We start from the raw sequence: 24,036 nt of genomic DNA, 5'->3' as shown, positions 1-24,036 counted from the left end.
TACTGCAGGCATGTTTGCTTTTGCCCTGCTCTCGCTGAACCCAATGGTTTCATGGAGGCAGAGTTGCCTAAATCGCCGTGGCGAGAGCCTCTCGCGGCGGCCGCTTAGCAACCACCCCGATGCCGCTCGATGCAGCGCCCGCAATCTCTAAGGCCATGCCTGCCACTGCGCCGACGGTTGTCACGTGACTCGACTACAAACAGGGCGGTTGCAACGCGCGGTAAGGCGGTTGCTATGGGAAAGCAAGCGACGTTCCAGACATCTAATTAGAGTAGGCGCTGTCTAAAGGGAGCAGCAAAACTAACGACCTCGTCACCCGTTTCAACCGAACCCGTCAGACGACGGGTTCGGTGTTCGAATGATTGAGAGTGTGACGTATGCGCATTCTGTGGTCCCGCCCCACCGCAATGGTGGCCGCTGACGAAAGCGCGGTGACGACGAATCACGATAGAGCAACTGAACGTTCGCAAAATCAAGCTGTTGCTTGCGCGATCGCGCCCTGGCAGTTTCGTTACCTTTGCTGCGCGCGATCTTGCCTATGAGCGTAATGTCGTCCCACAAGGACGTGCGATTGGGCCCGCACGTCTCGCCACACCAACGGGACTTGCTGGTCGCATTCATGGAGAAGCATGCGTTCCTCGTGACAGGGTCCCGCGTGCCCAGCCCAGAGGCTACGGTGGAACGCAAGAGAGAGCTGTGGGAAGAAATCACTGCCCTGCTGAACGCTGAGGGCCCAGCGAGGAAGTCGTTTCGGAAGTGGCAGGCTTTCTGGCGCAAGGAGGTGTTCCTCGCCCGCCGCGATGCCGCCGAAACCGGAAGGTGAGTGCGAGATCTGCTGCTCGCCATGTTTACAACGCCGTTCGAACTTGCAGCGGTGGCCGCCTATCTGGTGTTCGTGGCCGCATCATGCAGTTAGTCGGCCCCGCATCGGTGACTGGCCTGTGTGAGCAACGACGCTCTCAGCCGCTTGACGAGGTGACGCATTTGTGTTTTAATGTTAGCGGGTGTGCCAGGGAGGTCCAAGAAAAACTGCTGGAGTGGATGGAGGGAGCGCCCGTCAAGTGAATCAAGTGAAGCTGCCGCGTCGCCATCTCGCGGGGGGCGAAAGCGCGCCAGTCGGCGCAGATTTATGTGTTTGGTGTCGTCGTATCTTGCCGTGCCCGGTGCTGCGCGGATCCCAAAATGTGATAGCGCACTCAGTTGTTTTTAGAAATGTTGACGCACAAGTAGTTGACATGTTAGCGTTATCCGTTTAAGTAAGGTTGCAGATTAGCATTGACTTGCTCCCTGAAATATAAACGAAAAGTTTATATTTCAGGCTGAAAGGAAACGGCCGCCACCAATGTTCCAGACCTTCCATGCAATGAGGGTGCTAAAGCACCGGAAAAACCTGATGACAATGAAGATATTAATGAATACTTAGGTTTGTTGCATGTACTGCTTTTTCTCATGCTACATTTTCAGTTTTTAATTGCTTTTGTTCTGACAGCTTGCATGATTGATCAGTTTCTACACTGCGTTAAAGAAGGTGAATAAATGCTAATTATTGCGCGAATTTTTTTCCTACTTCGCGGCAACTGCATATTGGTGCCGATAAAATGAAAAAAAAAATGCCCCAGTACCCGGATATCTGCGATCCGGAGACCTCCAATATGACTTGCCTCATAGTCCACCGTATTGCATTAAAACTTTACAATCCGTTAAACGATTAAAGACCGCTGGAAAAGTCGTTGAACAGCGCTGCGAAGCTCTTGGCAGGTCGCATCTTGCCCCCCCCCCCCCCGCAAGATGGCCGCCGCTAGCTTCACCGGGCCCATAGGCCGGTTATATAGGCGTCTTCCACTCCAGCTGTTGTTTCTTTAAAGGCCAACTGCAACGAAACTTCACTTGGGCTCAACTGAATGCCTAGCGTGTATTCTCAAAATAATGTTTGCAAAGCCGCAGAGTGGTAATTGCCCAATTTTGTTATTAGCAGCTTTTACATATAGCGCCTATGTAGACGACGCGTGCACCTGGCGGCAAAGCGGTAGCGATGCGGATATGACGATTATTGAAGAACCGTACGCAACTCTCGATCTCTCAGCTGCGCCGTGCTAGAGCTCTCTAGTGTTGCGTAGGCAGCCAGGCGCATTGATAATTCATCACTTTCGAGTTAACGAGCGTCTCTCCCGGCGTTCCTTTTTTTCTGTTGGGCTCGTGATTTGAACTCTTGCAAGAATGCCGATGCGTTGCGTGGCCGTCGGGTGCTGGAATACGTGCTCGAACCCGAGCTATAGCTGTACAGTACTCAACGCTGAGTAGAGGAAGGCCGAACACGGTTACGCACGCTTATCACCGAGCCCCTCTAGCCCGGCCGTGTCAAGCTTCCCCTACTTAATATTATTTACTACAGATGGCGGTAGTTGTCTGCACGGCCGTCGGGTGCTCGAACACGGTTACGCACGCTCATCACCGAGCCCCTTCTAGCCCGGCCGTGCCAAGCCTCTGCTACTTATCATTCTTTACTACAGATGGCAGTAGTTGTCTGATCAGGCTGATCGGTGTCTGGCGCTTTCGGCGTGAAGCGGCCGGTGAAGTCGGATACGACACGCCGGAGATGCTTTTAAACGTGACCCGCAGCAACGCGGCATTCAGTTGTTGCCGCAGCGCTAGTAATAGAGTGCACGGCGAACTAGCGCTTCTTTGTCGAAGGCGCAAACGCAATACGCTCGCTTGAGTGAACACGAACAGCATGCTGCTGGTCAGCCAGGCGGGCGCGCCATGCACCCTATTCCAGTTGCTCCGGCGTGAGATGGGACATGTGATGTTCCAGCGCCAGTCACACTACACTGTAGAGCGTCTAATTTTTGCCGATTCAGCCAACTGCGCCACGCGTGGGTTGGGTCCTCGTTAAGCCGGCCTATACCGCACCTTTGGCTTGCCACCCCCCCTCCTTCTCCCTATGCGCGCTTCGAGTGGAAGCAGAATGCATCGAGGCCCTGCTGTTGAACGTAGGCAACCAGATAGAGAAAACCCCCTGGACTCGGGGAATACTTCGCCTTTAAAAGAGCATCGCGGGCGCGTGACGGCATTGTCACAGCGCACGAAGCGGCCAACAAATGAACAACGAGCTAACAAGTTTTGGCACGTATAACCCCATAATTTATTATGCCAGCTCCGCGCCTAGCAGAGGTGCGGTCGCTGGTACACCTGTACGGAATACAAGCAAGGGAAGCAGACAGCATGGAGTTCTCCTTCCTCCATGGCAGACAGCATGGGTGGTAGTCAGTGGCGTAGCTTGGTCGTCTTGCACCCGGGGCCCATAGGTCTTCTGTCACCCCCCCGCCCCGGGTGTAACCGGCGGAAAGAGGGGTGTCTTCAGACGTATATGACACCCCCCCCCCTCCACTGACCCCTTGCACCCGGGGCCCACGGCCCCCCGGCCCCCCCTGTTGCTACGCCAGTGGTGGTAGTTCTCCACACTCTTCGTTTTTTTTTGTCAGTTTCGGTATGAGAAATGTCGATTTTTGCGAGCTCTGTGATGCATTGACCTGTATTTTAAGTGTATGATTAGTGTCTAAATTATCTGAAACGGGGCTTTTCACGCGGTCGAAAACGTCGTTGCAGTTGGCATTTTGCTGTTTAGCACCCGCCTCCTTGGCGGGTGCTAAACAGCAAATCCTTGGTGGGTGCTAAACAGCAAAAATAGAGAGATGGCGCTGGCGGTGTGCACAGTGAAGCAAAGCAAGGTGAGAGGAGTTGGAGGGGGGGGGGAGCTTCTGCGCAGTCGTGTTGCTCCGCCAAGTAGTACGGCAGCTGGCGGCTGATTTCGGTTCTACTTTCGGTTTTCATCACTCGCTGTGTACTCCCACTGCTCATCTTCACTACCTCCGGAGTAGTCCTGGTGGTTTTATAAGGTTTGACGAAATGTTTATTTTACTTCTGGAAGTGCCGTATCTAGGTCTTATATATTTGTGAGAAAGACTCTTTTTAATCTGGTATGTTTACTGTTGGCGTTCGTGTACAATCGCGTCCCACCTCCGTGTTGTACAGAAGTAGGGCGCCTACATTAGTACAGTACAGTAGAGTAGTGGTATAATTAATGTACAGGGCAAGCAGGCAGAAAACGGGGTAGGGTCCAGTAAATGAAAACAATGAACAAATTATATTCCAGTGTGCTCAGTAATTTTATATGCCACATCGCATATCATTGTTAGCGTAGTTAATGATAATAAGTTACGAGAACTCTCGTAGCGCGTAGGGAGACGCTGCGATTTGGTTTTGTAGCTTTCACAGCAGTGCCAAAGAAACTTGTCGCCTAGTGTATTGTTTTTTTTAATCAATCAATTAAATTATGGGGTTTTACGTGCGAAAACCACTATCTGATTATGAGGCACGCCGTAGTGGGGAGGTCCTGAAATTTGGACCACCCGGAGTTTCTTAAGCGGTAGTCGGTGTTTTTTGGCAACGCGTTGTGTGCACTGTGTCGCGTGTAAATAATGTTACAGATATCTCTTTCTTTTTGTGCGTGATGGTGGTATCTACAGCGTCATCTACTGCTAACATTTCACGAGATATTGCCTTTGCGCGGTCGTTTAGAGCACTATGGTGATGATAAACTTTATTGAAAGGGGGAAGGGTAAAGAGGGACGTGGCTGAGGGTTAGGGCTCAAGTAAGGCCCTGGGCCTGCTTGGCCTTTTCCGCCCAGTCCACCAGTTCAAGTTGTCGGTCGACGTCCCCGGAACTGAGCCAGGCTGTCCAGTCAGTCTCGCTGCTGACGGGGGGATGAGAGAACGGGAGCGAGGTGCATTCCCACATTATGTGTGTGAGTGTTCCTGTTTCTGAACAGAGCCTACATTTGTCGCTTTCCCTGCCCCCTGTGATTTTCTTAATGTATTTTGGGTTAGAGCACTATAGGTTATCCGCATATTTTACTGCAGCGTACCAGGCACAGTTCTGAAAATTGCTTCTGCCTATCTTGTACACAAAGCAGCTCGCCATGGACGTGTTTGTGGCAAGGCTGTTGGAGGACACAACGCCATGCACCACCGGCTTGGCGAGTGAAAGTAAGCTGCGCTTTCTCACCGCATTATCACCATCATCATCATCATCATCATCATCCTGGCTACGCCCACTGCTGGGCAAAGGCCTCTCCCATACTTCTCCAACTACCCGGCGTTGTGCTAATTGTGGCCATGTTGTCCCTGCAAACTTATTAATCTCATCCGCCCACTTGACTTTCTGCCGCCCCCTGCTACGCTTCCCTTCCCTTGGAATCCAGTCCGTAACCCTTAATGACCATCGGTTATCTTCCCTCCTCGTTACATGTCCTGCCCATGCCCATTTATTTTTCTTGATTTCAACTAAGATGTCATTAACTCGCGTTTGTTCCCTCGCTCAATCTGCTCTTTTCTTATCCCTTAACGTTACACCCGTCATTCTTCTTTCCATAGCTCTTTGCGTCTTTGACCCTCCCCTCCCCTAGCTGCATTTTGACCCTCCCCTTTGCTTTCCCTTTTCGTGGAGCTGTTTTTCTTTTTAGCTCTAAGCAGCATCGAACGACAGCAACACTAACCATCATCCAATGAACTTGCTCTTTACAGCCAATATAGGAGTAGCAAACCTGCAACAGGCCGACAGCCAGTCCCAGAGCCCGCCAGATGAGCTGACTGCTGGCCCCAGCTCTGCTGAAACCGGTTAGAGAACTCAATTATGTTGCAGCTTTGTTTAACTGGCTTCACGGGAGGCACACTGCTGCTTTTGTATACTTTTTTTACGTTTGGTAGGTGTGCGTGTAATGTATTCATTTTTTTTTCAGGCCAATCCCAACGAACGCATCGCCAGTGTCGCAGTTCACGTCGTGTGTTGTACCACGAAGCCCTCTTGGAACGTGTAGCCAAAGACTGTGCAAGAACTGCGGCACAAAATGAAGAGACAAACAAAGTGCGTGCGTTCTTACCTGCCTCTATGACGGAGTGTACAGAGGGACAATGTGTAGACTTAATGTTTTTTTCCGGACTTTTTTTTTCTGGGTTGTGCAGAATCCTATGGGCTCATGGACGTGGTCGTAAAGATGGCAACTTGCCATTAGGCTCAAAGAATCCCCTAACACAGCGTAATCACTGATTGAACCTATTTCGAAGCAGGTCATAACCGGGTGGACTAGAGAACACGCTGCATCGCTGCAAGTCACCGCATCAGCAAACTTTTCGATGTGGCCAATACACGGCCACAATTGTTTTCTTGCTACACTAAAAAAAAAGCAAAGCAAAATAGAAAAGCTTGAGGGGTTGAGAACTGAGGATAACAGGATTTGAACGCGACGGGAATATGCCGATCGAACCGTTCAGTTCTGCACAGCATATTAAGGGGCAAAAACAGGTTATTCGTTTTCTTTCTTTTTTTGCACACAGACATACGCCGCTTGCTCGTTCACAATCCGTAAACCACCTCTATTCGCACTTTCCAGCGCCTATAGGTGGCGCGGAGAACGTTGCAATATGGCGGGGATAGAGGTGATGGAGGCGATACGAAAGCGTGCGCATCTGCAGAAGCAGGCGGCTTACGGGCCTCTGGTATCTCTAAGCGCGATCCTTAACATTGCTAAGGAAACGCAGAGATGTGTTGTAGAGGGAGAGGCTACGTTTAACGCTGGCCATATAATATGGTGTGAAATACGAAAGACGACAAGCGCGGCTGTTCAGGTCGAGTAACTCTGCCTGCAGACAAGCGCCGTGAGAGGCCCGCCGCATACTATAACAGTTCAAGTCTGCAGTGTAACCGGCGCCGTAAAGGTCACTATGTATCCTTACGCTTCGTAACCTATACGCGATGTACAAGAATTGACACCAAGCAGTTAATCGGTAGCACTCAGATGTAAACAAAGCGCAGTATGCGCTTTATGCCGCTGCATATAAGGTAAACGTTTGGTGCATTCACAATGAGATAAATGGCTCGACGCACCGGCTTATATACGGAATGCTTGGTAATGATGCCAGATAATACGTAAACATTTCAGTAGTGCCGATTTACAATATATGAGTGACACTATGACGTGTGCCAGCGCGCCCCGTTTTACAGCACGATTAATGTTTTCGCGTGCTGTAGGGAAGCTCGCATGCGCATTCTTCATCAATGACCGCTTCAGGTATGTAGTCCTGGCCCTTGTTTCTTGCAACATTGTTATAGAAGAGATACTTTAAGACCAAACAAAACTACAAAATCAGAAACACGTGCGCTCGACCCCCGATCAGTACACACCTTTGAATACAGCAAAAGAAAAAAAAATCACCGAACGCCTTGTGCATAGATCGCCTGTTTCGTTCTCACACAAAACGACTACGAACAGTTGCGGAATAGGTTCTCTAGTTTGCAGTGCTCGCGACGCAGCGTCAGGCACCGTCGCAGGGTATTTGCCGAAACAGCGCGAGCGCAGGCAGAAAACCTAATAAACGGTGACACTTGTGTACTTAAATTTACTTTGGGAATCTGTAGAGGGCCTTCTTCGGCCAACGCTAGGTCTCAGTTACACCATGGTCTCAGTCTTGCTTCGTGGGACCGCAGCGGGATCTTTTGCGAAGGCACAACGTTTCTCTTCAGCCGCTTTCGTAAGAGCTCGCCACAAAAAATAAAATGATATCATTGAGCAACAGTCAAGTACACTCACCAAGGTGGCCCCTAAAGAAGTTTTTGTTGAAATTCTCGCCACATATGACTATTTCTTCACTCACTTGCTTCCCGATGCGGAGCTTGATCACCCACAACTTCCTGTCTTTTTTTTTTGGAAAGTGGTGCTTTTCCCAATACTTTTCCCAATATTGCAAGATTTGTGCATTGTGGCACACTGCACATGCGGTTGCTCTTCGCTCGTCGACAGTTTTTTTTTTCCCATATCAAAGAGTACCAAAACGCCAACACAGCTGCAGAAACCGCGTGGGCGGGAGATCCATCACCGCCTCCCGGGTTCCGAAAAAATCCGCGCGGCGGCGCTAGCGTTTCTGGAAAGCGCGAATACCATTGCCTGAACCTTTCAGCCACGTGATAGTTTGCAAATGCATACGATGTTCGCATTTATTGGAGGAAACAGAAAAACACAACTAGACATTTAGAACAGCGTGTTTGTGTATACTTCGTCACATACGGCGCATACATAGACGAGGGACAGAAAGGACGACGAAGACAAGCGCTTGTCTTCGTCGTCCTTTTTGTCCCTCGTCTATGTATGCGCTGTAAGTGACGATTGATACCATAAAATACCAACTAGCCTATACCCAAACCTTGCTTCAGTATATTTCTAGTTCGTCCGTCATCGCTAACACTGTTTGTCTTCACCCTTCTATCCTTGTCCCAGCGCTTGTCTTCGTCGTCCTTTTTGTCCCTCGTCTATGTATGCGCTGTAAGTGACGATTGATACCATGGAATACCAACTAGCTTATACGCAAACCTTGCTTCAGTATATTTCTAGTTCGTCGGTCATCGCTAACACTGTTTGTCTTCACCCTTCTATCCTTGTCCCAGCGCTTGTCTTCGTCGTCCTTTTTGTCCCTCGTCTATGTATGCGCTGTAAGTGACGATTGATACCATGGAATACCAACTAGCCTATACGCAAACCTTGCTTCACTATATTTCTAGTTCGTCGGTCATCGCTAACACTGTTTGTCTTCACCCTTCTATCCTTGTCCCAGCGCTTGTCTTCGTCGTCCTTTTTGTCCCTCGTCTATGTATGCGCTGTAAGTGACGATTGATACCATGGAATACCAACTAGCCTATACGCAAACCTTGCTTCAGTATATTTCTAGTTCGTCGGTCATCGCTAACACTGTTTGTCTTCACCCTTCTATCCTTGTCCCAGCGCTTGTCTTCGTCGTCCTTTTTGTCCCTCGTCTATGTATGCGCTGTAAGTGACGATTGATACCATGGAATACCAACTAGCTTATACGCAAACCTTGCTTCAGTATATTTCTAGTTCGTCGGTCATTGCTAACACTGTTTGTCTTCACCCTTCTATCCTTGTCCCAGCGCTTGTCTTCGTCGTCCTTTTTGTCCCTCGTCTATGTATGCGCTGTAAGTGACGATTGATACCATGGAATACCAACTAGCCTATACGCAAACCTTGCTTCAGTATATTTCTAGTTCGTCGGTCATCGCTAACACTGTTTGTCTTCACCCTTCTATCCTTGTCCCAGCGCTTGTCTTCGTCGTCCTTCTTGTCCCTCGTCTATGTATGCGCTGTAAGTGACGATTGATACCATGGAATACCAACTAGACCGTACCCAAACCTTGCTTCAGTATATTTCTAGTTTGTCGGTCATCGCTAACACTGTTTGTCTTCACCCTTCTATCCTTGTCCCAGCGCTTGTCTTCATCGTCCTTTTTGTCCCTCGTCTATGTATGCGCTGTAAGTGACGATTGATACCATGGAATACTAACTAGCTTGTACCCAAACCTTGCTTCAGTATATTTCTAGTTCGTCGGTCATCGCTAACACTGTTTGTCTTCACCCTTCTATCCTTGTCCCAGCGCTTGTCTGCGTCGTCCTTTTTGTCCCTCGTCTATGTATGCGCTGTAAGTGACGATTGATACCATGGAATACCAACTAGCTTGTACCCAAACCTTGCTTCAGTATATTTCTAGTTCGTTGGTCATCGCTAACACTGTTTGTCTTCACCCTTCTATCCTTGTCCCAGCGCTTGTCTTCGTCGTCCTTTTTGTCCCTCGTCTATGTATGCGCTGTAAGTGACGATTGATACCATGGAATACTAACTAGCTTGTACCCAAACCTTGCTTCAGTATATTTCTAGTTCGTCGGTCATCGCTAACACTGTTTGTCTTCACCCTTCTATCCTTGTCCCAGCGCTTGTCTTCGTCGTCCTTTTTGTCCCTCGTCTATGTATGCGCTGTAAGTGACGATTGATACCATGGAATACCAACTAGCTTGTACCCAAACCTTGCTTCAGTATATTTCTAGTTCGTTGGTCATCGCTAACACTGTTTGTCTTCACCCTTCAATCCTTGTCCCAGCGCTTGTCTTCGTAGTCCTTTTTGTCCCTCGTCTATGTATGCGCTGTAAGTGACGATTGATACCATGGAATACCAACTAGCCTGTACCCAAACCTTGCTTATGTATACTGACTTGTTTAAGCTGCACAAACAGTCACAGGGTTTCTTTTTATGAGCGTGAGCACATATAAATCAGCACAGGTAGAAAAGACCGTTTTCGTCAGTTGGTGCTTGTCTGAATGGTCGCAATTGCCTGTTGATACAATGCTTTCCTTTCCAGATCCTTCATGGCGTTCTTAAGGGTGTGGCCCAGATGGCCACTGCCTCGGTACGGCAGGCTTGGGCAGCCGAACGGATGGCAGCAGCCGCGGAGAGACAGTCTGAACTACTGGCCGACGTGCTCCGTCACGTGGGCCAGATTTCGCCGTTGGTGGCCTTTTTGCCAGAAGGGGCTGCTGCGAGAGGACCGCAGTAGTTGCAACTTAGGTGCACTAAGGAGAGAGTTGATTCTTAAAGAAATCTGCATTGTTTGAGTTATGATGCCGAGAACGTGTAGATATGTGTGGTGTTGTGTGCTTATTTCGAATACGAGATTCACCTTCGTTTATCTTGTTTAGTACAAAGTTTGTGCAAGTTTCATTTACCCAACTTTCTGGTGGAAAAGTACGCGGGAAATCAGTGCCTCATATTTCACTGAATCGGCTATCATCAGTTTCTGCATGATGCAAGAAATACAGTAAGATCAGCCTTATTGCTATTATAAGGACAATAAAAAAAAACGCACTAGCTTTCAGCACCGTACCTAGATGAACTAGGATATGTAATTGTTTTTTTCTTTTTGTCGGTTTAGGAACCAACTATGTGCATCAGGATATTTGTCATTACGCCTAATTTTCAACAATCGTCAATTATATTGTCGCGAGAGAAAACGGCAATGCCTTCACCTCAGGATGAATGGCTGGGCTGCTTAATTTCTTGTTAGGAGACGGCAACCACGACCGTCGTTTTCGTCATCTACCACAAAGAGACCGTGGCATTATGGTACTTCATGCAATTAATCACCATTGGGCACATCTGTGAAAAATTGGTTTCAAGATAGGTCACCGTAGTCACCTAGCAACAGATGAACTGCGGGTGGATAAACATATTGTCTCAGTCACATTGTGTGAAACTGACTCATTCCATCTTTTCCATGCATTGAAGTGTATAAGGAGTGCTAGTCAGGCTTGTCTGAGAATTACGCGAATTGCTTCAGAGTAACTGATACGCGAGTGGTTCTCGTTGCCGTGATGTTGTGATTCTGTGATATACGTGCGCTCTCGAGGAATGCTGCCTCAGCAATACATTTGTAAGTGAATCTACTATGTGCCTTTAAAAGGAAGCTTTAGCTCGGGGCCAGCTCCGGCGCCTCCTATTGAATTAGGCGTAAAACGCAGAAATGCTTTTATGACGCAACCCCGGGACCGACGTCAATGACGTTTGTTGCATTTGAGAGAGCAACTTAAACTCTAGCGACTTCAGTGAATTTCGATTGAGGGCCTGGATTATTTTTCGCAAATTCCAGAAAATTGCTGAGTTAAAAAAATGAGTGAATCACGAAGTTCACAAATTCGTTAACTATACACCAAAAACAAATATCGCAGTTTAGCAAACTACATTGATCAGCGCATCTAAAGCGGACACATTAGATATACGAATGTACAGGTGACGTGAATTTGTTACAACCTTTACACAGATTTTGCACAAATTGCAAACACAAATTACTGGCATATTTCAGTTCGGGTATATCGCACCAGCTTTGTTCGCTTTAGATGTCTTATTAATTCCAGTTTACGGAGCTGTGATATCGTTTATCATTCCTGAGTTAGAAGTAAGCTTGACAGTATCATTTCTTGAAATATTGCAAATTCCAACAGTTTCGGTTAAAAAGGGAATAGACGGCCAAAATAGAAGTGATACTTCTGCAGTCACCCGATTTCAAATTTCTCCTTTATGAATGCTATAAACCTCATCAAATTAGGTGTGCTGGTCACTGAGAAATATGATTTCTCCGTTCCCACGGGTTTGGTATAGGAGCTGCCGAGCTAAAGCTTTCTCTTAACGCAGTTTTTCAGCATAGCCGTACGTGCGACATTAATTAGTCTTGCTTACTGGGACATTTTTCATAATATGTCACGTAAAGCACGAATGTGTCACGTGGAGTGTTTGACCATCATCTTGCTGCGGACACCAGCGTGGTGGCTCTTACATAAGTTACCCTTCCCCCTGCTGTGTTAGCTCGAAAATAAAGTCAATTTTACGTGAAGTGTGGTAGGTGCTGCAATTCACGGCCACAACGTCTGGCGGCATGCTGTCTGTCGGGCAAAATGGCACTGTTCTAATTTTGGGTGAAATGTTGCGCCCGGGTGCAGTGCACTTGGGAAAGGAAACTTCTGTGTGTGTGCAAAACAACTAATGCGGAACCTTTAAGCGTAATTTTGTTTTTGCGGGCGATGTAATCAACGTAATTGTAGCCATGATCTACATTAATAAATTGATAAAGTTTTCTTCAGATCCATAATTTCTTTTAAATCCGCGTGGGCTACAAATGCTGCCTCGCCGATGGGCCGGCCCATCGCAGACGAAACCCGAGGTGTCTTTTAACTGCGACAGCAGTTACGAGCTCGAAATTGGGCCTGCCGTGTCCGTCCATCCTGCCGCACTGACGAGGACCCTTAAGAAAGGCGCATACCACACTAAAGGGCGGGCCGAGAATATGCTGGGTGGTGACAAAATTGACTCGCCATATCCCAACCTTGTGAAAGTGACTATCCAGCGAAGCTGTTGATAACCACCACCACAACTGCTGAGAGGGGTATGCAGTGTTTTATTGCTTTAGAGTAATGGTAGTAATGGTAATTTTGAGTAATGGTAATTTTAACAGCAGGCCGCCGCTGGCTGTACTGCCGTTTCTTTTTTCCCGTTGACGCTCCTCGTATTCACGCTCCTCCTTGGAAGTCCCAAGTATGCGTTTCCTACCCATAGCGGTGTTGTAACGACGCTGAAATGAGTTGCTAGGCTGGTCCTTTGGATATCCTGGCGCTCCTGATAACAATGCGAAGCACGTGGCGCTCTCCGCTTAACGTTTCCCGGTAAAGATTACTCTTGCGCAAGCTGCCGCGGCGACGGCAGCTTGTGACGTGGGAGTGACGTACCTAGCCTTTCGTATATAATAGAACCAGCCTAGCAATTGTTATGTTGTAGCAACGCTATGGGTATACCTGACGCATAGCTGGGGACTCCCGAGCAGCAGCGTGTGTGCGAGAAGCGGCAAAGGGAGAACGAAACTGCTACACGACCAGCGGCGGCGCGCTGCCAAAATTACAATTACTCACATTGGTACTCTTACTGTAAATTATCGTTACTACCATTACTCAAAAGCAGTAAAGCATCGCATACCCTCCATAGCAGTTGTGGCGGTGGTTTTCAACAGCTTCGCTAGACAAACTTTCGCAGGGCCGGCATGGCGGGTCAATTTTTTTTTCATGCAAATGAATCTGATAATCATATAAAGCAAGGCCACACAAAGATTATCGGTCATGTAAATTTTACTAAGTCCTTTACACTAATTAAAGTGGGCTTCATTCGCTACACACAAGTGAGTGTGGGCTCCTAACGTCAAGCGCAAACGATTGTTACGATAATATAGAGCAATACCATGCAAAAGTACTTTGGAAATGTGAAGGTTACGTCTATGCTCCCAACTTCGCTCTTCGGCAGCTCTGTACCACCAGATGGTATTGACAACACAGGAGCTCTAAATCGTCTCCGATCCATCACATAGTATACCCTCATTCATTCATTCACAAAACTTTATTAGTGTCCTGAAGCCCGGTCTTTTCAGACCGAGGCGGGCCGCGTCCACGTCGGCACCGCCAGGCCGAGCCTTATGGCGTCATCGTGGACCTTCTGGACAGCCCGTAGCTGATCTTGATATGAAGAGCTTGATATCATCTTGAGCCAGTAAAGCCATTCTTCTTCGGGGTCGGCGAGAGTCGCGGGACAGCCCGCCAGCATGTGTCTGATGTCAATGATGCCATCGCACAAGTTACATTCTTTCCTACTTTCTCTTTCGGGGTGAATTTTACTTATGAAATACGGAGTGGGGTACGTCCCGGTTTGCAGTAAACGTAGCGTGACTGCCCGAGCCCTGTTCAATTTTACGTGTGGCAGATGCACAATATCTTTTGATTTTCACAATGGAGGCTGGCGCGTACGCCTAGCCCCACTACCAAAAATTGCATGCTCCAGCTACCCCGACTTGAGGAAGTGGCGTGCTTCAGCCAAGGAGGATATATAAAAATTGCTGGAGTGGAAGCCGCCTATACGCGCCTATGGGCAAGGGTGAAGCCGCGCCGAACGGCCGGCGGCCATCTTACCAGTGGCAAAAGGCAGCGGCGCAGCCGCGCCTGTCCGCGCTTCTACTTTTTCGCGCTGCTCATGAAGGCGCTCGCATTCGGAAACCAATGAAAACAAGTGCTTCTGGTTGTAAACGGTTATCTCCCATCAACTGTAGCAGCCAACTGGCGTGAAGAAGGCTATTTAACTGCGGAAATATTAGGGAGAAAAGCATAGCGCAGCCGCGCTTTTTCGCGTTTACAAAGCAACGCTAACGAGCGGTTAATTCTAGTAATTAACGTCTATTTTTCGTCAACCAGAGGGAAACTGGCATGTACAAGGCAGTTTGCCAGCTCAAATATTAAGCAGAAAAGCTTAATTAGCACTGCCGCGCTCGTGCTTTTCCGCGCTGTGGATGACGTTATTCGCATTTACAGAGCAACGAAAACGAGTGGTTCTAGTCATATACAGTTATTTTCCATCAGCTAGCAGAAAAGTGGCATGTAGAAGGCAGTGTAACTGTAGAAATATTAAGGATAAAAGCGTAATGCAGCTGCTCCCATTTAGAAAGGAATGCAAATGTGTGGTTCTAGTTGTAGTCAATTATTTACCATCAACCAGCAGCCAACTGATATACAGAAGGCAGTTCAAATGAGCAGATATTAGGGAGAAAATCTCACATACCGTCAAGAACACCATGACAAACACCCTACTGGTGATTGAAAATAATCACCCTCGACAAAAGTGGTCTCACTTTGTTTTTGATCAGTTCACGGTTTCGTTCTTTCGTCATGTGGTGTATTCTCACTTTTATATATATTTCAGCGATTTTTTTTGCACAAAATATAAATATGGTTATCAAGTGGATCAAGATCAAGGATGTGGTCCTCCAGTTTCTGGAACCAGTTTTTCTCTGTGCAGGTGCCCAGGACTTCAAGGATGAGGTGTTTTGATCTTACCGTCACCATTTCAATAGTATCATATTCTGCCTGTAGCCATCGCAGCCCCTTTTCAACTGCTTCACACAGGCCAACGACGTCTTGTGACGGTGAAATGAGTCCACCTCGGCTCTTTTGCCTAATTAAAGGTGCCAGTTTATCCGAGGGCAGGGCTGCGATGCACAGTTCACATGTTACCGTTGAACGAACTTTCTGAACGACGAAACCTGTAATGTACGGCACTACAGCACCGACAAAAGCTGACAAGCTTTCTGGGCAGTCAATGCGATGGGTATAGTTGTGGTCGTCGGCCTGCAGGATTGATGACCTGCGCATATCAGTAAGCATGCTGCTTTCACCTACCAAAGCTCCTGTAGTTGTTAGATTTAGAATTGAGACTATGTTTTGGGAGCAGTTTCCAGAGATTGATGAAATCACTTCTGTCTGAACCAACAGACGCTTGTATGCAGCCTTGAACTGCGCAGCGGTTGGGTTGTTGTTATGACCACCTCGTGCACGTATGGACCCGAAGAAGTTTTCGGCGTGATCCTGGCTAAGCTTGTGGGTCAGCAAGTATTTCAGCTGATCCTTGCGAACAAGCTCATCAAACAATTTTTTTGTGCTGGTTATGCACACCAAAAATCCAACGAACCCAGTTTTCTTCAGCCCTTCTATTACTGGACGCCCCGCAGGGTCTCTTAGCCCTTGCATGTAGGCAGGGCCTCTGAAAAAAAATAGCTTCCAGTGGCACTCCGGCGCGAAATGCACACAGCAAAGGCGATCTCCATCTTTCGCATGCCACCTTTCACGGCGAACAGCCCGCTCACATAGGCTCCGCAGCTCCGGATCTTTTGGAAACCTGTCGGCAATTCCAGGACTACTAGTCGTTGCACACACACGCACACAACTTATAAGTTGACATCCATCGGCAACGCGAGCGTAGTGTCTCAATGAACGTGTCCTCGTGTACTTACAGGTGAAACGTGAGGCCACAACCCTTCTTCAGCCTGTTCGCACATCCGTAGGCAACGCAAGAGGCAACCATAATCAAATCGATGGTGTTTACATGCCCCTCACATAACTTGCACTGCAGACCAACTCACGAAAACAGCAGCGCGAGCCGGTGCCGCCGGAGCCGAGCGCGCTTTCTGCCTCTGGTAAGATGGCGGACGGAGGCTTCGGTCGGAGCGCGCCTTCTCCACTCCAGCAATTTTTATATATCCTCCTTGGCTTCAGCCAACCGCAGTGCAATGGAGTGGCCTCTGCACGGGGCCGAGGCCTCGGTGATCACCGCCGACCCAGCACCAGGTAAGTATGCGGAGACGAGCGTCAGAAAACGGTGCCATGCGTGAAACGATGACATGGGGTACAGGTAGACGAGTCACTTGCAAGTTATTCTGGGAAGGCAGCAAAGTCTCGACAGATCTTCAAGGCGATTTTTTTGACAGAAGTGCTTCGTGTTCAGAAATCTATAAAATAAATTTGTGTAACTTTTTGCAGTTTGAAGTGCAGGTGAGAATAAATGCCAGCAAATACCAAAATGTGAGCCTGCTGGATTTATCTGTCATGCTACCCGCTTAGTGGCTGTGGCGATGCGCTGCCCAGCTCGTGGTCACGGCAGTTACTATATGCGTAGAGCACGCAGATAGCCACCTAGCGGGCGCTTTAGAAAGTACGCTCGGGATGCAGTAGCACACACTTTGCCAGGCGGATCATTCCGCATCAAATAAACCAGCGTTTTTTTTTGAACGTCACATATATAGTTGAACAAATTCCGCATGTTTGTTGAAGTTCAACACTAATTCTCCACATTTATTTTACTTCCCCAAAATTTTCTTCCATTACTGCGCAAAGTTATTATCGCCCAGCTGCACTGGAAGTCGCCAACCAACCTTTTTTTCACAGACACATCGTATAATGCAGTCGTTCAAATGGTGTGTATTTCAAGACAATAAAGAGGTGTGGCCGGCAAAATAGTCCGTATTTAAAAATATTTGAATACTTCGAGTGCTTTTGGCACCGGCAAAACCGACTAAAACCGCAAAGGTTGATTTTTTTCTCGCAACGCAGGAAAATCCAGAAAACAAATTATAGATAGAATGTTAGCCTAGCTGACATACAGTATAGCCGAAAAATATTTAAAGCTCTGAAGATTCAGCTGATCACATGAAAAGAATACGTGTGAAGTTCCAACTTGCAAAAAGTTTCGTGTTCAAGGTAAAAGAAGCTGGCTTTGGCGGTCAGCCTAACATACACACACACACACACACACACACACACACACACACACACACACACACACACACACACACACACACATATATATATATATATATATATATATATATATATATATATATATATATATATATATATATATATATATATATATATAGCAACTGACGTTGGTATCCTGCGGACCATCGTCATTTACACTTCGCTCCTCGAATAGGCAGCACGGGTGTCGAATGAGCTCAGGAAGCACGCTTTGCCATGGGGTGAACGTGGTAAGTACGACGTATTCCTAACGAATCTTTAATGCGTAAGCATTCTTTGGCGAGTACTCCAGCAAAATCTGTCCGTCCCGTGAGTCCTTATATCTTCAAAAAAAAGTTGACAATCACTTTAGCACGCGCTAAAGATGGTGAAGGGGAAAGCCTGCGCGCTCACGAGATATTAATTAAATTATTTTGACATTCTCACTCGAATGCTTTGTTACCTCCTATTACTTGATTTCTCTATACTTGTTTTTTCTCTTATCCTCTTTTTCAGTCACCTAGACAACGCCACTGGTTCTGCGTGGTTATTGGCACGTCAGAACGGTCGTGCCAAGCCTATGAAAACCATTAAGAGACATACGCAGGTTCATTGACTGAACTGCTTTCTTTATTATAGCACATTATTCGACGAGGCAGCTGTATGGGCTTGCATATATGACGCCTTCTACTTTCTTGCAGCTAAGGCACTATGAGAGGGACACGGTAAGGCAAATTAGACACACAGCATTAACTTTCAACAACAGATTTGTTTCCAGTTCTTGCAGGCGCACTTATACTCCTCAAGACGTCATAAGACACGTGACATTGCTCGGCAAAGAACAGACCTGGGAACACCACACGCAGACAGCTGTGTGGCCACATTAATTATTTGGAAGGGTGTCGCCGTTCAACGCGAACAGAGATAATCGAACTCTTTTTTTTATTGATAAAGAAATACTGGCGCAGGCGCTTGAATTTTGATGCCATGACGCCCACAGTAAATTTTTCGACCAATGAGCTATCTAGTAATAATAAATAAATGTATAATTGGTCAACACATGTAATCGTTATACTAGTGCAATAGCAGATGATTGCTAGCGTTGGAAAAAAAAATACTTCTGACCGGGATTCAAACCAGGGAACGCAGCGTGGCAGGCATAATATGTGTGAGCCGCATTCATTGGTAGCTTTGTAAAAAAATAAAAAGAATTCGCGCAGCAACTCCTGTGGTAGTTGTCTGAGTATTAAGCACTGTGCCACTTGCTGATCTCCACCCAGCCCGGTGTCATTATCAATGTTATGAAACTTTATCCCTCGAGTACAACTGACAGCGCTGCGGCGACACGAACTGGTGCGGACGGCGGCGCAAGGTATTGATAGCGCAAGCAAAGTACTGCAGGTGGCGGAGCCAGATGCGCTGATGACGCTCCGACCATTATAAGCCGTTATCGCTTTTTTAGCGCCTTATCCATCCGCGTCGAACCACCATGCCGTCATCAAACGCACACCGGCGTCGGCAGCGTGTATGGGACGGCCGCGCGGACCGTATCTTGAAAGCGATCTGCGATGCGAGCAGAGAGTGTCGACTGCTGATAGCTTCGCGCGCTGTGTTTTCGCCGCGTTCGCGTCGAAGAGAGACGCGCGGGCCCACATGTTGAAAGTGATCGGCGAGAAGGTTGCAGGGTGCGGCTTGCGCTGAGGGCTTCGTGAGCAATGTGTTTTCGGCACCTCGTTCGGGTAGAAGCGACCGGCAGCATGAAGGTAAATCAGGGCGAAGTCGCTCGCTGCTGCGGGCTGTATCGTGAAAGCGATCGTCTTACTGGACGGATGGACGGACGGACATTTTTCTGGTTGGGTATAAGCATAGGAAAATAAAAAAGTTAACACATGGAATCGTTATGATAGTGTAATAGTAGATCATTGGTAGCGTTCGGAAAAAAAAAACTCAGTGTCCTTCCTTCCACTCTGGGAAGGATGACCAGTGGAACTGAGTATGTGGTCCCCTTAATGGCGAACTGCACATCCGCCGCGGGTCGGCATGGCACTGCACTATCTTCGGGATCGGCCCACGTATGGGAAGTGCTTGACGCATGCTTCACCTCCGCGGCGGGTCGGTCCAGCACTGTCTTCGGGATTGGCTCGCGTATGGGGAGTTTTGTGTCTGCATAAGGACACGATCCTGGAGGAACTAGCCCTTAACACCTTCGCTGTAAAGAAAAAGAACACTAAAGAAAACTTGTGACCCTGCCGTCGCCGCGTCAAGTTCGTAACAAAAAAGGAAAATAACAAAAGAAAAAAAAAAGCTCTCGTAAGGCACAATATGATACTAAATATGTGCAAAACAAATGCATATTTCATTGAACCACCCTATAGGCCTCACTATGTCTTGCTTTTGATTTTCGTAATGGGGGCTGGCGCGAACGCCTAGCCCCACTACCAAAAATTGCATGCCCCAGCTACCCCGACTTGGGGAAGTGGCGTGCTTCTGCCAACCGCAGTGCAATGGAATAGCCTCCGCACGGGGCCGCGGCCTCCGTGATCACCGCCGACCCAGCACCAGGTAAGTATGTGGATACCGGCGTCAGAAAACGGTGCCATGCCTGAAACGATGACATGTGGTGCAAGTAGACAAGTCACTTGCAAGTTAATCTGGGAAGGCAGCAAAGTCTAGAAAGTTCTTTAAAGGGATTTCAGGTGACGGAAAGGCTTCGTGTTCACAAACCTATAAAGTAAACTTGAGTGACTTTTTGCAGTTTGGAGTGCAGGTGAGAATAAATGCGAGCAAACGCGAGAAAGTGGGCGTGCTGGCTTTATCTATCATGCTACCCGCTAAGTGGCTGTGGCGATGCGCTGCCGAGCTCGTGGCCACGGCGCAGTTGGTAGACACCTAGAGCACCGCCTATAGAGGCTAATGCCCTTAAATCATTACTAGAGCTAGGCGCCAATGATAAGCCACCTAGCGGGTGCTTTCGGAAGTACGCCCGGGACACAGTAGTAGACACTTTGCAGCAGGGTCACTGCACGGCAAGTCAGCCAGAATTTTTTTTAACGTTACGGATCAAAAATATTTCCACGTGTTTGCTGAAGTTACGAACTTATTCTCCACGTTTATTTTATTTCTTCCGAAAAGTTGTCGATCGTTTCTACGAAAATACATTTTTCTTGCCCAGCTGCGCAAGGAGGCACCAAGTGACATATTTTTTCAAAGGCGCTTTGTATATTGCAGTCGGCAAGACAATGAAGTAGTGTGACTGCCAAAAATAGCCAAGTTTTACATATTCGAATACTTTGAGTGCTTTTGGCCCCGGTACAATCGAGGCAAAGTGCAATGCTTGAATTTTTTTTTCTCCCAACGCAGGCAAATCCAGAAGGCGCAAATAAAATAGTGTATAGCCGAAAAATATTTGAAGCTTTAAAGGTTCAGCTGATCAATTGAAAAAGGAAGATAGTATGAAGTTCGAATTTCTTGCAAGAGCTTCGTGTTCAAGGCAAAAAAATTTGTGAGGCCGCAGCATTCATATGAAGACGGATCACCAGCGAGGCTGTTTAGGCTGCATACGTGGGCCGAATACATGGGCTGCACACATTATGAAATCATCTAATATTTTTTTTCATACATAAGCACACTGCGCCGACACAAGCGCCTCGGCGGTCACCGCACATTCAATTCAATTCAATTCAGTTTATTTGGACATACATAGGTGGTACAGGATGTCCACGAGGCGCGGCAAAAGGAGGCGACAATGCCTCCTGACAGGGCCTTCATTTTGATTATGATAGCAATTATACGAACACTCCTGGCTCACCTCTGCCGTCGCCGTCGGCGTCGTCGTGAGGTTCCGTATAAAGTTCAAGGGCGATAAAATCGTTGCAGCGCGCTGGATGTGCGAGTGAAGGCGTACGAGGGTGAGCCACCGATGATGGCTCAATCGCGCGTGCGCAAGGAAGGAAAGCGGGGCGGCAGCGCCTTCCTCCATCGCGTGGAAGGTTCCGATTGGGGGGCGGAGGAAGGGCGAGGGAGTTCTACTCCGGCGGGGGCTGCTTAGGCGCGGCCGCGCGATCCCTGCCTTGAAAGCGGTCTACGATGGGAGCGGAGTGCGCCGACTACTGATAGCTTCGTGTGCGCCGAGTTTTTTGCCTCTAAGTTCGCGTTGAAGCGAGAGGCAGCACGGAGGTCAATTCGCTCGCTGCCGCAGCCGCGCTTTCTCACTGCAGCGTTTTGACAGCGAGTGTGCGCGGTCATCGAGTGAGATGTGTTCATGTTTCCTTGCGCGCGCGTGACACCATTTTTGCTAATTTAATTAGTAAATGAATGTTTACGGATTTATAACGCCCATAGGGCTACTATCCTTACTTGGTATAGCTGTCTACTCATTTGCTGTCGCAATGGATGCCAGGGCTTTTGGGGCGAAGCTGCGACTTTTTTTTCATACGGCACCACAATACGCCGACACAAGCACCGCCGCGGTCACCGCACCTGCCACGCACCTGCCGCAACCGCTGCTGCAGCCGCCCCGGCACGTCAGACGCGCGCGACGTCATAGCCACAGAAGCGCAGACCACGTGCACTGGCGCCGTCGCCACACTCTTTCAGCCCCTCTCCCTTTACCTGTTTCCGTTGCTTTAGCGCTGTCGCTGTCGCTGTACCAAAACTACGATCTGATTATGACGTACGCTTTAGTGAGGGACTCCAGACATTTGGACCACCTGGTGTTCTTTAAAGGGACACTAAAGTGAAAAATGATTCCCTCTTCATCAGTAAATTACCGTTCTACAACACCAAAAACACCACTCTTGCAACAATAAGACGTTTGGTAAGCTAGAAAAAGCGCAAGAACGAAATACGGCTGGCGACGCCTACTAAAGTTCCCGCACCTGGGGCCTGTGACGTCTTGGATTTTGATGGCATGTTCTAGGGCCTACTAATTATACACAGCGGTACAGATTGACTACATTGTGTTCTAAAGGAACCAGATATTAAACATGGCAAGTTTCGGGAACCTTTATTCAGCCAACGCGGCCCAAATGCGAAAACATACTTTGGAATCTCTGACGTCACGCTGACGTAACGGCGCTGGGGGTCTGGCGCGAAATTCGAATACTGATACTTGGACCTTCAATTTCTCATCTAATAATCAAACTATTTTTTTGAAATGCATGCCTGCAGGGTTCTCAAACAATGCTTCGTTAGTCTAAACTGATTTATTGTTTCCCTTTAGTGTCCCTTTAACGTGCACCTAAATCTAAGTACACGGGCGTATCCGCCCCTATCGATATGCGGCCGCCATGGGCGGGATTCGATCCCGCGACCTCATGCTTAGCAGCCGAACACCATAGCCTCTAAGCAACCACGGCGGGTAACGACGACGGCAGCATGACTCTAGCATACGAAGCAGGGCCCGCCAAGCAACTGATTTGTGTTGTCGCAGTGCACTATGGGAAGGCCACGTATTGTGACGACTCCTAAAGAGCAGGGTGCATGCGAGGCGCGGCGAATCTCTCTTCTCTCTGGTCCGCTCTTTGTAGGTGTGCGAAATAGCGGTGCAAGCCAAGTCGTAGGCCATCGAAACGTCTTAGGCTAATAAAGACAAAGCGCACGCGAATAATTTCAACCTACGCAGGAATGAGTAAACGTTTTAAAGGCCTTTTACAGCGAAGCTGCGTACTTAATTTTCGTGTCGTTGTGGTAAGCACAAAAAAAACTTCCCATACGTAGGCCGATCCCGGAGATAGTGATATACGGGCCCGACTCGCGGCGGAGGTGAAACACTCCCCATACGTGGGCCGACCCGCGGCAGGGGTGCAGTTCGCCATTAAAGGGCCCACATACACCACTTCGCTGGTCATCCTTCTTCACAGTGGAAGGGCACTGATATTTTTTAACTACTCTAAGTCAGGGAACACTCGTGGTTAACGCTACACCATGTCTTGCTTTTGATTCTCACAATGGGGGCTGGCGCGCACGCCTAGCCCCACTACCAAAAATTGCATGCTCCAGCTACCCCGCCTTGGGGAAGTGGCGTACTTCAGCCAACCGCAGTGCAATGGAGTGGCCTCCGCACGGGGCCGCGGCCTCTGTGATCACCGCCGACCCAGCACCAGGTAAGTATGCGGAGGCCAGCGTTGGAAAATGGCGCCATGTCTGAAACGTCGGCATGTGGTGCAGGTCGACAAGTCAATTGAAATGAAATCTGGGAAGGCGACAAAGTCGCAAAAGATATTTAAGGTGTTGCCCATGACAGAAGATCATCGTGCTGACAAACCTTTAAATTGAACTAGAGTAAGGCTTTGCAGACTGCGCTGCAAATGAGAACTTATGCGAGCAAATGTGTGAGAGAGTCAGCGCGCTGTTTTCATCTGCCATGCTATCCAGCTATCCAGCTCGATCTCAGCCGTGGCGACCGCATTTCTGTGTATCGTAAAAATGCAAAAAGAAAAAAAGAAAAAAGAAAAAAAAGGAAAAAGAAAAACCTGCAATTATAGT

The 24,036-nt window shown here is 48.1% G+C and overlaps 1 protein-coding gene and 2 non-coding genes across 4 annotated transcripts; 1 reads left to right on the top strand and 2 right to left on the bottom strand.

The window, feature by feature from the left end:
* Nucleotides 1-208: 208 nt before the first annotated feature.
* LOC135921404 (uncharacterized) lies at nt 209-10,534 on the top strand. Of its 2 annotated transcripts, none has more exons than XM_065455765.2 (6): nt 209-819; nt 873-975; nt 4,971-5,046; nt 5,584-5,676; nt 5,799-5,923; nt 10,260-10,534. In XM_065455765.2, exons 1-6 carry the CDS (start codon nt 539-541, stop codon nt 10,452-10,454), a joined length of 873 nt encoding a protein of 290 aa, XP_065311837.2. In that variant the 5' UTR covers nt 209-538; the 3' UTR covers nt 10,455-10,534. The 2 variants fall into 2 exon arrangements, with proteins under 2 accessions (XP_065311837.2, XP_065311838.2); XM_065455766.2 differs by having other exon boundaries at nt 213-819; nt 4,974-5,046.
* Nucleotides 10,535-19,957: 9,423 nt separating this feature from the next.
* Nucleotides 19,958-20,120, bottom strand: LOC135921411 (U1 spliceosomal RNA). The gene has a single exon (XR_010570540.2). It is a non-coding gene; the product is annotated as a U1 spliceosomal RNA (small nuclear RNA).
* Nucleotides 20,121-23,499: 3,379 nt separating this feature from the next.
* LOC135921412 (U1 spliceosomal RNA) lies at nt 23,500-23,662 on the bottom strand. Its single transcript, XR_010570541.2, has one exon. It is a non-coding gene; the product is annotated as a U1 spliceosomal RNA (small nuclear RNA).
* Nucleotides 23,663-24,036: the final 374 nt, after the last annotated feature.

The sequence above is a fragment of the Dermacentor albipictus genome, chromosome 9, assembly GCF_038994185.2.
Source record: "Dermacentor albipictus isolate Rhodes 1998 colony chromosome 9, USDA_Dalb.pri_finalv2, whole genome shotgun sequence".
In the NCBI taxonomy this organism is placed as follows: domain Eukaryota; kingdom Metazoa; phylum Arthropoda; class Arachnida; order Ixodida; family Ixodidae; genus Dermacentor; species Dermacentor albipictus.
The sequence above is the reverse complement of the archived record's forward strand: the minus strand, read 5'-3'. Positions and strand labels throughout refer to the sequence as shown.

What these genes read in the sequence shown, in the direction of transcription:
- LOC135921404 (XM_065455765.2), top strand. Translation starts at nt 539, where the DNA reads ATGAGCGTAATGTCGTCCCACAAGGACGTGCGATTGGGCCCGCACGTC. An exon ending in GCTCTCAGCCGCTTGACGAG is followed by an intron (nt 976 to 4,970) that starts GTGACGCATTTG and finishes TTGTACACAAAG; the next exon opens with CAGCTCGCCATGGACGTGTT. An exon ending in CACCGGCTTGGCGAGTGAAA is followed by an intron (nt 5,047 to 5,583) that starts GTAAGCTGCGCT and finishes TGCTCTTTACAG; the next exon opens with CCAATATAGGAGTAGCAAAC.